The sequence below is a fragment of the Chenopodium album genome, chromosome 7, assembly GCF_948465745.1.
Source record: "Chenopodium album chromosome 7, dcCheAlbu1.1, whole genome shotgun sequence".
NCBI lineage: Eukaryota > Viridiplantae > Streptophyta > Magnoliopsida > Caryophyllales > Amaranthaceae > Chenopodium > Chenopodium album.
In genome coordinates, this window is record NC_137840.1 from 70,474,518 (window position 1) to 70,493,027 (window position 18,510).

Here is an 18,510-nt window from a genome sequence, read left to right on the forward strand (position 1 = left end):
TAAAATCATAGTAAAAATATCTCCATGATATGATTATTGTATAATAAATTTTCCATATTTAAGTTGACCATGAAATAAGAGGAAGTAAATTTAAGAAATAAATAAAGTAAACTTTAAATTTACACAAAGATAAATTACGTACCTCATTATGCAAATTTTGAAACACCTCTTTGTATACTACATTGTGTGTAGTATGATATATTTTTCCTTCTTTGTCACATATCAAAACTTTTAGTCCACTCTTCTTTGTGACTCTTGAAACCGCAACATATAGTTGACCATGACTAAATACTGGTCTTGGGAGATATAGGCCGACATGGGAAAGAGATTGACCTTGACTTTTGTTAATAGTCATTGCAAAACAGACAACTAATGGATATTGCCTTCGTTGAAATTTAAAAGGCAATTTTATGTCAGTTGGGGTTAAAAGCATGCGAGGAATAAATACCTTATGTCCAATGTTGTTTCCTGATATGATTTTAGCCTCAATTATATGGTTACCCAGTTGAGTAATCACTAATCTAGTGTCATTACATAGACCATTAGGTTGGTCAATATTTCTAAGTAACATAACTGGAACCCCAATCTTTAGTTTCAAGGTATGATTCGGAAGTCCTGAACATTTGATGGTATTTAAGAAATCCGATGTATACAACTCTTGATTACCCCTCACATTTCTATCTGATGCACAAATATTATCTGAGCTAAGATAAATTTTCTCTTCCCCGGGAATAATAGACAATAGATGCTCATTAACCACCTCTACACACTCATTTGTTGGCACAAGAATAGCTCTCTCTTGAAAGTATTTTGCGTCATCCAAATTATGTGATATGAATGGATACACACTTTCAACAATAGATGCAACCGGACTATTAACTTCATCTTTAATCAATAACTCATCAGGAATTTTTATAATTGCCTCCCCATCATTAGGTTCTCCTTCTTTACCATCTCCAATTCTCAATATCCACTCTGAAAATTCTTTGATCTCATTTAAATTCAAATGTGAACTTCCCACTTGTAGTCTCATATTTTGAGTTAATGATAGTACACGACAATAATCCCATATGTATGAAGAGTTGATGGATGAAAATACAATATCTTGTCGACTTCCTTTGGGAATAACCGGTAAAATTTGTCGAAAGTCTCCACCAAAAACAACTACCTTGCCACCAAATGGTTGGTCCATGCTTTTTGGATTATAGAACCTCATAATATCCCTCAGACTTCTATCTAGAGCTTCAAAACAAAATCGATGAACCATTGGAGCTTCATCCCAAATAATAAGTTTTGTCTTGATTAAAAGATCGGCCAACGGGGATCTCTGTTTAATTTCACAAGTTGTATTTTCAGTTACATTTATTGGAATAGCAAATCTAGAATGAGCAGTTCTACCTCCTGGAAGAAGAAGAGATGCAATTCCACTTGATGCAACATTAAGTACAATTTCACCCTGAGATCGTATAGCAGCCGAAAGTGTTTTCCACATGTAGGTTTTTCCTGTGCCACCATAGCCGTAAAGAAAGAAAACACCTCCTTCATCTCCAGCAAGAGCATTCATTATTTCATCATATACCCCTTTTTGCTCATCAGTTAGACATGAAGATAGTCTTTTATGCTCTAAATCCATGGACGTTCTATCGTAACAAAGTTCTCCTTGAATAAGCTTATTTAGCCCATGAGAAACCAAATCATGATCTGGTAATGGCATCGGAGGAAATTGTGAAAGACTACGACCATTACTTTGCAATATATTGTCTATAAGTGCCAAAGTGTGGTCCTTTAATTGCTCTTCACTTAACATCAAGTCTAACAAAAGTAATTTATAATATTAGCACAAAAATGGTTGACTTTATTTGCATGCATAATATAATTGAAGTTTTAAAAAGTAAACATATTTGCTTACACGAAACTTTTATTACAGTAGCCTAGTGATGCTATAATATCTTTTTTAGAATGGTCATGATCTTGGTGAAATATTTATAACGATTATAATCTTGATTACACATTGACTGATTGACAATAGCTATTAATACAGATTTATCTTCTCTTTAAGAAACCACTATATTTTTTTAATCCTATGGTTTTTTTAAGAAATGAATTGTAAACATGTTTTACATATCTTCTCATAATAAATTCTAATATTTTACATATTTTCCTATAATGAATTCTTATCTTACGGTTTCAAATAAATTAGTTTATATTTTTATATTACATTGATATAGATTATCTTATAAGTTTGAAACATATGAAGTAATGAAAATAACCGTGCATGGCACGGTATCTAACCTAGTTAAGAGAATATATATTAAAACACGGTTATTAGACTATTGAAATAAGAAAAATTTAATAACATTATTTAACAAAACCAAACAACTTAAAAATATATATTGGACTAATGCCGTACCAGTAATTTGAAGAATACTTCTTTGTCTGAAAAGTACATCATCTGCAAGGAATTTCCATATTTGCTCGTACACAAATTCGGGTCTTGACATACTTCCTGATATTAATAAAGTCACAAATAGGGTTCTTAAATATTGTGCTGATCCCCAAAAGCTTGCTTCAGTTATGTAACATCCCAATAATTCTCCCTTTTCCAAACCACTTACTTTAAATAAAATAGTGGAGAACCATTGACATGTTACCGCCACGTGTTAAAACGTTAAGGCTTTATCAAAGTATCGCAGCGGAAAAATCAAACTTAAGTATTTAAAATAACACAGTTTAGAAAACGAATAAGTCAAAGCTTACAAATTGGAACCATATAAGGCCCTTATTTAAAACCAAACCAATATTAAAAATCCAAAACATAAATGAAATTGCAAAGCATAAATAATTTCAACACAAAGAACGAATACACTCAATCACACCATCCCTTGACAATGCGATTGTCAAATCCCGAAATGCACATCATCAAGCTAACATGTGCAATACTGCTCCCCAATAATACAAGTGTAATAATTGGATCATCACAGGGTCATTGAAAGGCGAAGGCCATGACCAAAGATAACACACACAAAAGCACGCAATCAGCAAAGCTGAGTACATACAAGCTACAACGTACAAACCTAGCATGCTCAATTAATTATAATAAATAAACATACAACACGAATTCATTAATCAAGACTCCACACTTAAACAATTCAACTATCTCAACATACTTACTAACTAATTCCAAACACTTGACTCATTATATTCAATTTAATTAATTTAGTTTGGAGTAAGCAATAGACCAGGTTGTCCAATCCAGGTCCCAAATGACCATTTGAAATAAAAGTTTAGCGCGATGCAAGAATGGGCGCGACTCCATTCTCACAAAGTTAGTCTAGGATCCCATCTAACTTTCATTATAAAATAAAATGTAAATACCAAAAGAGAAGAGGACATGTTGATCAAACAAGCCTCGAAAAGCCACGGGCTACCACCGTGTACCCCAACCCATAATTGTCAATACTCTAGAAGTGCACGCTTTCCAGAGTTTTATTGCTCATCCATGTTTCACTTTACGTGATTACAATTTTAATTAATAGCCGACTCAATCAAGAAGACCATACATAACAATCATACATCAATTTATTATTAATCTTATTTAGGAAATGGTGATCACATCACAAATTGATCTTTAATTCTATTAAACTTCCAAATTATCCAAAATTGTTGAACATACTCAACTCACCTAGCCATTTCGGCTTAATCCACCTTTACTCAACATACTAACAAGTTATGATTGAGTAATAAATAAATAATAATAACCTTGTGGAATAATTAATAAATTCATTCCACTTAAATCATTCAATTCCAATCCTTTAATAAATCAAATGTGGTTGACAAACCAATCCAATAAAATTATGCTTGTATCAACATTCCATACAAACATTTTATCCAATATAATTCAACATGTTTGCATCCATGATTCCATACAAACATAATCAATTCACCAAAACATGTTTCATAAACATAAGCACATGAATTAAATCAATGCGTAACCAAACAATTTTCATCCAAGTGTTCCCTAATCATGAAACTAAGTTCTTTCCTTTTGGTACCTAACACGATACTACTTATAACGAAGTAGACATGTACGTACCTCGTACAAACAATCCTTTGAGCCACTTTTAATCACTTAAAATTCTCCTAGGGAATAATCATCACTTCCTAGAAAACAACCAACAATTAATATTACTATCCCAAGTAATTTCCAACAATATAATATGATGAAAAACTTATTAAAATAAAAAAACACATATTTATATGCTTAATTAACTTTAAACATAATTAATTTTATTAATCAAACTCAAGGATAAAATTTTAAAAATAAAAAACTTCGTTAAAAATGAAAAACTGCCCGAAAATCATATTTAGAGGCAGAATTTGGCCACGAGAGGGTGGTGCTCACTACCAAAGGTAGTGAGTCTTTCTTAAAACATCGTTTCCACATGGAAAACACTACTTTTTTGTCAAAATCGGATGAGTTCAGAACCTGATCGGGATTAAAACGGGATTAATATTAACGAACCGAAATCTAAACATTAAAATACGAATTTACGTGTTCAAAATAATCTGGAAACTAATTAGTAGTATAATCACCAAAATTTCAAAACATCATTACTATAAAAGCCCTAAATCAATTGTTCATAAAAACCCTAAAATCATGATTTTCAATAATTAAAAACCCTAGGTTATTAAATTTACAAAATCTGAAAATTATAACATTTATAAAATCTGAAATTATAAAGTTGAATCATCAAAATACAATTTGATACCAATTAAATTGATTCAAACAATAAAATCAAAACCCATAAATAATTATAATTACACAAATTAATAAAACAAAAGAGAAAGGAAATAAAACTAACCTTTTGTGTGGGGAAATTTTGGGGATGTATGGGGTATTTATAAGAGAGAGAGTGGTGTAGGGTTAGTTTTAAGGTTGGGCCTCATAAAATTAATGGGCCAATTAAGAAAGGAAAATGGGTTTGGTTTGTTGGACATAAATTATTGAAGAAAGGTTCATAAAAAGTTATTTGTAATAAAATCGTTCATCAAACCCAAAAATAATTTGAAACTTTTGAAATTAAATCCGAAAAAAAATACAAATAAAAATTATGAATAAAACATAATTTCATTACTAATATATTTAAAAATACGGGGGATTACAAGTTATACCATCAATGTATTCTTTGTCATCCTCTAGTAGTCCAAGAGCATAGCAAGCTTCTTTGAATGTTGAGTACAATACACCATTGACAGTTATAATATCTTCATAACATGTTGGACCTTTAACTATATTCAATAAAGAACTGAGGTAGTATAGCTCTCCACTCCCGGGAGGAACATAATAAATTCTTCCAATAGAATATCTTTGATCCCTTTCCCTCCATTCCTTCCTTCCCTTTTTGTGCCACACAAATTTTGTAGGGAACTCACAATAAGTTAAATTTCTTGCTTTATGAGACTTTTTATTGCAATCCATCCATTTTAAAAACATTGAACTATTGATCCCCGACTTGTTCATGACGTCTTCAAGTGGCTCGTCATCCTCAAATACAATACTTTGTTCATCAGGGAGATGAAAACTCAATCTTTCAACTGATGGAGTTCTATAATGAATATCATAACCTAGAATTCTCCAAACCGCCTCACATGGAGAAATGTACCTGTTTTTATTTTTCCCATTTATTTAGTGATTATAATTATAGTGAAAGTAAAATACTAAAATAGATATAAAATTGGAAAAAAAAATAAAGAAATAAATATCAAGTATGAATTATAAGTACAAAAGCCTTGTAATAAATTATAGTGAATTTACCTGCAATCATAGTATGCTTTTATCTCATCTTTGTCATTATTATTTCCATCGTCTCCTCTTGTATGACTTAGAGATGCGGTTACTCGATCATGTCCTTTGCTAATATATTTAAACAAATATTTAATAGCACGGGATTGATTGCACCACTCAACATTTATATGAGCTCCATATTTCATGAGTAGTGAAGGATTATAAGGGACGACATATCGATTATCCAACAAAACTCCATTCTTTTCAACTGTTCTACCATTATTCCTTCTTCTATACATAGGATATCCTTGATCATCCACTGTGGTTCTATCAATGAATTTTTTGGGAAAATGTTTTGAGCACTTTCCATCTTTCATACATGGTGAGCGGATATTATGTGCACTACATGGACCATGAAACATAGAGTCTCTAACTAAGATATATAAATCTGGGTATGTTTCCTGATCAGGTATTTCTGCAGATATAACCTTATCAATGTCATCGGCATTAGGAAACTTGTCTTCTTCGCGCAAAAACAATACGATATGAGCATGAGGTAGACCACGTTTCTGAAATTCAATTGTGTAGACCACTGCACATGTAATGAACTTCATTATCAATTTAATTATTAAACTAATTAATATACCTTAAAGTTAAGATAAGTGAAATGTATAGCATTATATAATTATAATATTAATTGAAGTATATATTCTTATAGTGGTTTGGGTTGGTATACATAATGGTGTCATATAAGCGTGATCATTATAATATATACTATAAAAAATATTATTCATCATTTTATCTACTTATATATAATAATTTAATACTAAAAATCTTTGATTCAATTAATACTATATGTGATCGATTTCATGCATGTTTCCATTCATTCAATATAATAATAATTCACTTTCTTTTCTCTAAGCTAATTGTATAGTTATACACACTAAAATATAGTAGTAATACATAATAGTAGATAATAAAAAATCTTATTGCTTTTTTCCAATTTTGCATTTACAGCTTGTAGGAATATGTATGTCTAATACTATTTTTTGTCGTATATAATATTTTTATGGTAACAATAATGCAAAAAATAGCATAAGATACTGTAATAATGACAACAATATATATATATATATATATAAATTTGACTTTAAAGTTTAAACAATGATGTTAATACTCACAAGCTTGTGCTTTTCCAAATATTTTCCCTTCCTTCAAATCACGAATCAACTGATCTAGTTTGATTTTGAAAATTCTGCAAAGAATGTCTGGTCGATCTTCAGGTTTAAGACCTCTCTTTTGTACATATCTTAGGATTTCGGGCCATTTTGGATTGCAAGTGAAAGTGATGAACAAATCAGGATATCCATACCATTTGCAAATAGCCATGGCATATTTGTAATTTTTAGCATTATATCTAGCACAACCAGTAAAAGATGAAGGTAATATCATAGGTTTTCCTGTCGAAGAAGAATTAGTGTTTTGTCGTGGCACTTCTTTGAGATTCTTATACTTGTCTACTCTGAGCTGTTTTTGATGAGTTCGAATGTAACACATCCTTTCAGATTCTATCATCGTGAAACCATCAACACAAAATTGTTGGAATAATTTCCGAGACCATAAAATAGTGAAAGCCTCATCTTCTCTCTCGTGTATTCTAAAAGCAAAGAATTCTCTCATGGTCAATTTCTTTCTTTTTCGATTGATGCTAGTTGAGTCCCTTAATTGAATACCAAGTCTATAGCCATCCTCTCCATATGGAAACAGTAAGGGATATTGTAGTGGAAGATAAGATGGATGTAGCTCATTTATACGTTGTAATTGACCGCTTTTTGTCTCAACTATTATATCTCTTTCTCCAACTAAACTTCCAACATCTCCAACAATTAGAGCTGCTACTTCGGATGCAGTAGGCAGATTATAAGTCCTTCCATCAGTCTCCCTTCCTCCAATGAGTCTAAGCTTAACAGCCTCCTGATTGTTCGACTCAAATCGATCTCTAGCCACTCTAAATGCTTGAGCTAGTGGATTATATTCATCAAACATTTGTCGCAAATCTTCAACAATTGTATCATCCAATGCATTATTTCTAGTACTATTTGAACTGCATAAAAAAAAAAAAAAGGGATAAGCGTTATTTATGCTTATAGATTTTAGGTGGTACATTATTGTATATACTTTTCATCATTTACTTTATGATTCATGTCTTTATGATATTGTAATAAAAAGTGCTACTACTATATTAATTTAAAGGAAAATATTTTACTATAATTTATACATATAAATGCATGTTTAATATAATCCACGATTATCATCATAAGATACATACCTGAAAGCATGCATTCTATTAGATACTTCATTTTCTGTATCATAAATATATAATTGTGAAAACTTTGGAGACGACCCCGTCATTGGCAATAAACTCCCTATTCGATGGTAATTCTGACCATACAATCTAAAGGTAAATGGACCTCGTCCTCTGTTCACAGATGAATCAATTTTGCCACCCATTGAAGTAAAAGCATACATCATATTATATGGTCGAGTATTATCTTGAAAATTCTTGCTCCTAGCATCGTGATTTGTATATAGGTCTCAAAGTATTTGAGGTGGATCTTGAAGCTTAGGAATTTGAACCTTTCCTTGCATGCAACACTGAAAAAATTTTGGGTTTGTTTTTCGATCTTTTCTTGCTCTTTCTTCAAACCACATGATTGCATTACAATATTCGCAAGTATACATTGGATCTCCAATGTCCCAATAGTCTACAAATTTGTTGAATTATAAGGACACAAATATATACTTGTATTTAATAAAAAAAAAATGCAATTAGTTTAAGTTTTATGAAATACATACCTTTAAACCCAATAACATCTCCAAGTTCATCGTCACCTTCTATGTCATTATTTATGTCATCCTCATTAAGTTCATCATTATCATCAATGATCCCATATCCTATTGTGAAAATAGTACATTAACAAACTATAAAAATATATATGATGTCAATAAGAATTAATGCTTGGCCTATACCTTCTAAGTCAAAATTTGAGTTATTTTCACCATCAATATTCATATGGCCATTGATATTATATCCAAATGATGTTGCTATTGCGTTGGGAGCCCGAACTTGAGTTTTCCTTGTAGATGATTCACCATAATCTTGGTAAACTACAAAATTGAGGTTTGATTACCATGACACACAGTACAATAGTATTATTATTATGGAGTATATCATTTTCTGAAACAAATGATGGCTACTGACAAAAAAAAAAAAAGTGATAAGACCTACCATTTGATATATCATTTAGTGGTCTTCTTGAATGGCTTGGTGTTCGTGTTTCATATGATAGTCGCGCTCGCTTTTCTCTTAAGATTGTTAATCGGTTCATTCTTGCACTTTTTGTAAGCAATTGATCCATTTTTTTGGTGTCTCTATAGAACAGTTCAAATGCTTTTAATAATATATATATATATATATATATATTCTGAATTAGTAACACATGAACATTTTAAAACTTTAAAAGATACGAAATCAATCAATAATATATGCACTATCCACAATATGCTAAAATTGCACTGCAAATTACCAAAAAGTGAGTCAATTATATTTATGCATACATTATATATGATCTGTATATATATTGAAAGATAAATTAGGATTCTTTGTTACAGACAATTATAACATATAATTCTTTCAAAATAAAATATAATTATGATATATAATTAAATTTATAGTAAATAAAAGTATTATATATAATAGTTGATATAATAAAATATAGTAGTGATATATACTGAACCTTTATTTAGTATTTTATTCAGATTCAAGGGCTTCCAAGTCGTCTTGAGAATATTCCTCCAGCCACACACATCAACTATCAAAAGTACATTTCAATTTTAGACTATGGGCAACTCTATTGAACCACCTTCCCCCTTAACAAAAGAGAAGGAAACAATCTGACACTCATGAGTAGAAGCAAAATGTCATCAACAATACAACCAAATTAAGAGGAAGACTTAGATTGATCAAATCACATACATGAGGATGCCCCGGTTTCCATTAGCGAGAAACAAAGTTTTGTAAATAAACCAACAACTTTCTTCAATTGTGGAACCCATAATAATAAAAAAAGTTGTTGATTTATTATTGAAAATACTCCCATGAGAAACAGATTTCGTTTCTCAATATGAGAAACAGGGAATTTCCCCACATGAAAATCTCATTTATTAAATTTCATAAAAAAATATAATTAATGTACTACAATATAATTTTAGTTGATATTTAACTTAATAGATTGAAAAAGAGGTTTTTTTATGATAAAATCTCAACGAACTAAGTTAGACTATGATATATAATAAAATTGCTCAAATGCTTTTGATGAGAAAATAAAATACATATGTATCATATATGTATCAAGGGAATAAATATTTCAACATTCTTGATTCATAAGACATTAACACATTAGAATATTTGAAAGATACGAAATCAATTATCTTCCAAATACAACACTCAATTCAACTCAACTCTATAAAATTAGTATATAAAACAAATATAGCTAAACCAAAGCCTTAAATTAACCAATAAGAAAATTAAAACATCATCAAACCAGCAAAAATCACAGTTGATGTATTATTAAAAAATAATTCAAAAACCTTACATAAAAACTACTTCAAAACAAAATCACTTAATTATCATCTATCTTAATAACATTATTCAATTAGGTTTTAAGTAATTCATGAGTTATTCCTTTATTCCTTCTCTGTCTTGATAACAATCTTTTGTTGAGTTTTATTAGTTGAAAACTCAGATGATGTGAGATGTCCTTCTGATAGTTCTGAACATGTGTCCTCAATCTCTTTAAAGCTTCTCTTTTTGTTCGGAGTAATATAGATAGGTGAACAATTATCATCCGTCTTCTCTTTGTCACTGAGAGAATTATCCTACATAATTGAAATAATAATTAATAAAGTACGTTTAAAAAACATATATAATGGATATCTTGTTGAAAAACATAAGAAAATCTTTGTATATAGTCTATAATATCAATACCATTTCACTTTGGATGGGATCCTTGCAAATATTGATAGACTTTGAAGTCACATCTATTTCTTCATGCTCCACAAACTATGTCATTCAATAGAATATGGTAAATACATACTCCGTATATAGTATATATATTGTAAATGAATAAAGTTTTTGTGCAATTAATAAGTACCTTATTCAAATTGTCTGCATCTTCGAATAGTTTTATGAGGTTCATATCATCAGACTATTTAGTCACTGTGAATAAAGGAGAATTTTGCTTAAGATTATAATTTGTAATTTTAACCTTAAACAAAAACTTTCTTTTCAAGAGTTCTTCTAAATCTTTAGGTATTGAATAACTATCTCCATCCTGTATCATGAAAAAAAAATTAGATTATTAGAGTTATGATAATGCATGCATGTTTCATTCGTACTTTTCAGAAATTTTATTTGATAAAAATTAGATCAAGTTATATTTTGTTAGTTTTATGAGGTTCATACCCATTTATTTTTATATGAAATATAGTAATAATTATGTACGAATTATGTATACCTTTAATTGACTTTCTCTTATGTATAAAGCGGATTTTCCTAAAACTTGCACCACCTCTCAATCAAACATAACAAACGAAGCACTTCCCGATTCATCAACAACTCTTACTTGTAGTTTAAACCTTGGAACAGACTCTACATGATTATTGCACTTATCACACCAAAATTTTGTAAGTTCATTAATAACCGAACTCTGAACTTTCTTATAGTCCTTCTTACATGCGAGGTAGAACCAACCATTTTCGAGATCAATAGAGTTAATTGTAGCCAATGTCACACAGTTACAAACCTATGAGCAAATTAAAAAAAAATTAAATACCGTAGGTATTTAAGCGATATATGATTAGATATATATAATATATAAGCATGTAATTGAAGTATTTGCTTACTTCTTGTATTTCATGTATCTCATCAATAAGTTTCCTCTCTGACTTGTTCAAAAACTCGCTTTCTTGTCCTTGAGAGATATGACTACTTATTTGTGCCACCATTTCTGAAGAAGTCTTTCCACCACCATCAAAACTGAATGATAATTTATTCATATTATTCACGTAAGCCATTTTATAATTGTATAAGAATATTATTATTTAATTTTGACGTAGAAAAATTACATACCTCTGTTTGAAATCTTCTATCTCAGTAATGTTGGAATTTATATGAAGTTTAGTGACAAACTGTGAACTCGATATTCTAACAACACCTATATTGTATAGAAAGAATTCAAAACACACACATATAAAGTGAAAATAAATCACTATAATGAATAAAAAATTTAAAAAGTAAATATACCTTGAAAAGTCTTGATTTTTGCAAATTGAATGACAATAAAAACTTGTTGATTTGGATGCTCGGCTAAATAGTCTCTTAGTTGGTCAGCATATGTATTCCACAATGTGCAATCCAAGACATTTTTTCTATAACAAAAAAATAAAAATAAAAAAAATTAGGTGTGTCATGAATTAAATAAAAATCTTAATACTGCATGATAAGATATGACTAAAAACAATGTATTTATTAATGGAAAAAAATTATATTCTACTTACTGCAAATCCTCCAATTGGATGTTGATCATCTTTTGTTGATTACCATCTCTTAAAAATGTATTGGTTGATGAAATTCCGTAAAGATATCCAATGTAATCTTTTTTCACGATTAAAATAAATAAATCAATTATGTGTAAAAATAAAGTAAGACAAACATATATTAAAAACTTAATTAATCATACCAACTAAAATATTGGTGTCCAGCTTGTTTGAAACTATTGAATTGTAAGGTTTCAAATCAAAACCACAAATGGGAATGCTTGCTCCTTCCACTTGATTGACTGTAGTTAAGTGTTTAAAAAGAATTTTGTATTCATGTCCCGTGGGTTTATACGACCCATTATTAAATCCAACTCCAAAATTTGAAATGTTATAAACTTGTCCCTCTGCTAGTTTAGTTTGAAATATCACAAGCAAGGACTTCTTTACGGAAGCCTGGATCTTTCCTCCCTAATTTAGATAAAAAAAAAAAATTAAATTAAAAAAAAAAACATAAATATTGAAACTCCGCAAGATTCTAGCACAACTTATACACATATATAAAAAATGATGACAAACATTAGATTACATACCTGTTCATCTAGTAAAACCATCTCTAGAGAATGTACATCGTTTGCATTATTAAAAGATGGAATAGTCCATAAGTAGATAACCCTAGCCTGTATAGTAATATTTTCATTCGACGGATTGATATTTTGTATAAGCTTTAAACTTTGTGCCATTAGAAAAAATAACGTTTAAAGTTATTTAGTGGTTGTGATTCAAAAATTCACATTAATGCTTTTTTATAATGGCCTATTAGGTAAGATGTTTTTGGAAAATTTGGGATAAAAATAAAAAGGTAAAAAGAATTAGAGAATATTGCATGATTTAATCATATAAGGAATGAATATCAACCGTATGTAATACGAAGTATATATTATAGTAAGAATATAGTCATGATTAGCTAAGATGTTTTTAAGGGAATATTACATATCAACATACAATGTTTTGTTGAAAGAATGTTTTGTTACCAAAAGTATATTATATTATTATATATGCATGATTATTTCGTTTGATTTGCTGCTTTTCTAGGAGATTAGTGTTTGAAATTAAAGATTGATTGATGTGCTTGAATTATTAGTTCACATTATGAGATTCTTCATGTATGTTAACATTCACGTAGGTGATTGCATTTGTCAATGTTCATTAAAGGGAAGTTTGCAAATCAACCTTATATATATGAGTAGCTTGGATTTTGTTTTTTTATTTTTTTAAGGGAAGATTGCATATCAATTAACAATAATAATATGATTTGCTAAGATTTGAATTTTTTAAAGGGAAGTTTGCAAATCAACCTTAATATATATGAGTAGCTTGGATTTTGTTTTTTTAAGGGAAGATTAATATCAACCGTAGTATATATGTTAGGACAGTTATAATAAGATTTATGGTGATTATTTAAATATATTGTATCTTTTTAATATATTTTTTTTTTCAGATTACCGTAAGATTATATTTGTTATTGATTATTATTTACATATATATATGCAAAATATCTCCTTTTTGGAGCAAAATTTGGAAAAGCTGATATTATTACTTGCATGAGTTGCATCTTAGTGATCTTGCAGATCGAAATTGAAAGAATGTTTTGTTACCAAAAGTATATATTATTATATATGCATGATTATTTCGTTTGATTTGTTGCTTTTCTAGGAAATTAGTGTTTGAAATTAAAGATTGATTGATGTGCTTTTTGGAATTATATTCGTTTGATTTGCTGCTTTTCTAGGAAATTAGTGTTTGAAATTAAAGATTTATTGATGTGCTTTTTGGAATTATTATTTTTATTTTAAAAAAAATGTATACTAAGGACACACCAGGAGATGACACGTGTCATTGCTGGTGTGTCTTTTAGTATATAGTTATTTCACCAGGACCCCCGTTAATACAAGAGTAATATACCAAATCAATGCGTATCATGATTGAATAGTGTTATTTCACCAGGACCCCCGTTAATCTTCAAGACAATTCGATCATTTACCCAGTAATAATTATGTAAATAAATCAACACAATATTCCAGTCAACATGATATTTTCGTAAATAAATCAACATTTGTGAAACTCGTATTTAATAATAGTTGTTTACTTAGGAATTATTTACATTCAGAGAAATGCTACTGGTAAACATTTTTTTTCATCACGAAGATCAACTTGTATTTTCTCAGAAAGAGGAAACCCCATTTAATCTCGATAAGTTTGGTTGATTTGGTCATATAACTCATATTTTTGCTCCTAGGAATGTTATCTGTATGTTTGATTGATTATGCTAAGATTGTTCTCTTGAGGAAGGTATATGTGTAGAGTATAGAGTGATTTCTTGAGCTAATTATTTTTACATGGTATATTACTCTTGCATTACAATTAATACTACCTCCGTTAATTTTCATGTGCAACTTTGGAATATTTTATATCTCACAAATAATACCTCAAAGTTGTACATAAAAATAAACAGAGGTAGTGTTAGAGATTCCATTATATTCTTTTATATTTATGTAAAAATTTTGTGAACAAAAATGTATCTAGTTTCAATCTTTGGGTTCATTTGGTTTGATCAGGTGCTTGTACGGTTTCAATTTCGTGCTCAAAGAAACACAAGTGACTACGAGATGGATTGTATTAGTAAGCTACCAGATGCACTGCTTTGCCATATCTTAACTTTTGTGCCTACAAAACTTGCTGTTGCAACTAGTGTATTGTCTAGAAGATGGGTCTCTATTTGGACTAAAGTTCCTGTGCTAGACATTACCAAGCTTCCTAGGACCGTGTTTGATAACGACTGTGAGAGATATAAGTTCATGAGTTTCATAGATAGTGTTCTGCTTAACAACGACGTACCATGTCTGCAACGTTTTCACTTTGAGATATTTAAAGATTTTGGAACCGTCCATGTCAACACATTGATCAATTCTGTACTGAGACGTGAAATTTGGGAGCTTTATCTGATTAAAGATGATTGGGGTTTACCAAATAAACTTATGCGCCTGCCAGTGGACTTATTTGCTCGTCAGACACTTAAGGTGTTGAAGCTAAGGGGTACTTTCGAAATCAATTATGTTTGGTTGAGCTTGCATCTACCAAAACTTGAGACTCTATATCTTCATGGATCGAGTTTTGTAGGTAAAGATGTGATGAAGATTCTTACTTCAGGTTGCCCTGTTCTTAAAGAGCTGATGATTAATTATTGTGAAGGCATAAAAGAGCTATATATAGATTCTTTGACCTTGAATAAACTGAAAATAAGTAATGAGAGCCAATTTATTGCTGTCAAAGCACCAAATCTTAAATACCTTGATATAGCTGTTGATGGGTCGAAATATGAAGTAAGCAAATTTAGTTCACTTGTTGAAGCCAGGATTTGCTTAGGTGATTATGAATACGAACCTTGGAAACTTCAACTTATCAGAAGAATCTGTAATGTGCAGACTCTGTGGCTATCACAGTCTTCTGTTGAAGTACGTCTCTTAACCCTTAATCATCTGAATGATAGCGCTATTTCTTGTTACATTCTATAATTTACACTATGTTTTACATTGATCATCTTTCATTTTGCAGTTGTTTGGTCATGTTAGTGAGAATGAGCTCCCCATGTTTCCGAACTTGACTCATCTGGAGATTGAATTTGAACATAGTATGTTCCAGATGCTAAAATGTGCTCCTAAGCTAACACATTTAACTGTGGATGTGGTAAGCACGCTATTTCGCTATGCATTGTTTTCCACCTACAGAATCTATGTATATGAATGCATGTCTTTCATTTTATTGACAGTACCTTATATGATTTTGTGTATTGATTGGCAGAAGCGGTCATTAACAGTTAACAATCTCCCATTTCCATCTGAAATCATACCTCCATGTATTTCATCTATTTCATATTTTGAGATTCGAAGATTCTCTTGTTTGGAAATTGACACAAAACTAGTAATGTACATCTTAAAGAATGCAATGGTGTTAAAGGAGTTGAAAATACACATGCATCGCGCAAGCATGAAACGTGAAAGGGATGCATTCAAGCAGCTACTAAGCTTTCCTAGGATCTCCTTTTGCGAATTCATTATTTGTTCTTTATGTGAATCAGAAGCATTGCCCCTTGATTTCCCAATTCCTTTTTTTTGAAAGGAAGTGTCACAGGGACAATTGACTTTCCATATCTTATCAATAACCTCAGTATGTGGAATAATTAACTCCAATGTCCTCATTTTGGAGGAAACTTTAATGTTTTTAATGTGATTGAAGACAATATGCACTCTGCACATCTGCTTGTTGCAACTTGTTGATTTTTTTAAAAAAATTAAATAAATTATTCTTAAATCAGCTTTTTAGCGTAGATTCATTACTGGTTGAAAAGTAAGGATATTTGAGTATTTAAATTGTAAAGCAAGGTAATTTTGTCCAAAACTTATGATTAAAAAAAATGTAAAGAATAAAAAAGAACATCTAAAATGAAAACGTAAAAAAACAAAGGAAAGACAAAAGAGGAAGAAGGTAATACTTTTTTTTATCTTTTCTACTACTTATAAAATAATCCCCCACTCCATCTATTTACCTTAATTACTGTGTTTTTTGAGAAATAAGCATATCAAAAGGGGATGGTGGGAAGTTATTATTATTATTTTTTTTTTTAAAAAAGTTATTACGAATTTAGATATATAAGTATATAACAATAAAAAATCACACATAAATAATAAAATATGTTTAAAATTTATTTATTTTTTTAGTTTGATTTGAAATAAACAAGTAATAAAATCTTGAAATGAGGTGAACTAAATATGACCTAATATGCAAAGTGAATCTCTAAATTATAAACTCTAAAATTGACTCAAAACCAAACACAATAGTGTGTTGCAAACTTATAATGTTGTATACTTGTATTTGTATCCCATTGAATCGGTTACCAAATTACGAGCATCTCCAATGGTATACAAATAGGGACTTCTTGCAAATTAATTAAAATTACAAGCATGTAGTTTACCATTGGAGTGGAAATTGATGTAGCTAGATTAAGAAACGTTGCTCAAACAAGCTACATTGCTTGATTTTTCAAAGATAATATCACCCATTAAACATATGACATGTGTATGATAAAAACTATTTTAATTATTTATGTTTCTTCAAAGCTCCTGCTACGATTAACCATTGGAGCTAGAGCTGTCAATTCGGGTAAAAGGGTCGGGTTTGGGTCGGGTCAACTCGGATTGGGTCAATTTAGATTAATTCCATAACATATGCGGGTCGGGTTTGGGTTGGGCCATGCTTGAGTCGGGTCAAGTCGGGTCATACTTCTTATCGGGTTTGGGTCGGGTTTAGGTCGGGTTAATAACAGGTCGGGGTTACATTCGGGTCGGGTGAACAATAGGTCGGGTTTAATTCGGGTTTTCATAGGTTAAAACGGTTTAGGGTAATTCTCGGGTTCGAGTCGGGTTCGGTTCAAGTCAATAATTTGCGGGTTAGAATCAGGTCGGGTCATTCTCGGGTTTGAGTCGAGTTCGGTTCAAGTCAATAATTTGCGGATTATAATCAAGTCGAGTCATTTTCAAGTCGGGTCATTCTCGGGTTCAAGTCGGGTTCGGTTCAAGTCAATAATTTGCGGGTTATAATCAGGTTGGGTCATTTTCAAGTCGGGTCATTCTCGGATTCAAGTCAATAATTTGTAGGTTACAATCAGGTCGGGTCATTTCTAAGTCAGGTCATATTCGGGTTCAACTAACTATAAATAGATAATTATCATTTTTATCAAGCTAATTATTTCCTTTGACTATAATATATATGGCAATATACTAGGAAACTATAGTCTATAATTTAGGAAAATAATTATCTCCATTGACCATACAACAAATATATACTATATTTAACTCTTAAATTTTTAAATTTGAGGATGATGCTCCTTTCTTTTGCTAGCCTCGACCGACTTGGTCTCCCAAGAAAAAAATGCTTTGATCAACAATAATAAGGTGGTTTAAATTGCATTTAAAGTGATTTGAAATCGGGTCAGGAACAATTTGGGTTGAATTTATGTCGAGTTAATAACAAGTCGTGTTAATTTCGAGTTGGGTTAGTAACAAATCGGG

At 30.4% G+C, this 18,510-nt stretch overlaps 1 protein-coding gene and 1 pseudogene across 1 annotated transcript; one reads left to right on the top strand and one right to left on the bottom strand.

The window, feature by feature from the left end:
* On the bottom strand, positions 1 to 9,204 carry LOC145640608 (uncharacterized; annotated as a pseudogene).
* A 5,754-nt stretch (positions 9,205 to 14,958) lies between these two features.
* Positions 14,959 to 16,558, top strand: LOC145640609 (F-box/LRR-repeat protein At4g14103-like). Its single transcript, XM_081691861.1, has 3 exons — positions 14,959 to 15,897; positions 15,998 to 16,129; positions 16,244 to 16,558. Exons 1-3 carry the CDS (start codon positions 14,959 to 14,961, stop codon positions 16,556 to 16,558), a joined length of 1,386 nt encoding a protein of 461 aa, XP_081547987.1.
* The last annotated feature ends 1,952 nt before the right edge of the window (positions 16,559 to 18,510 follow it).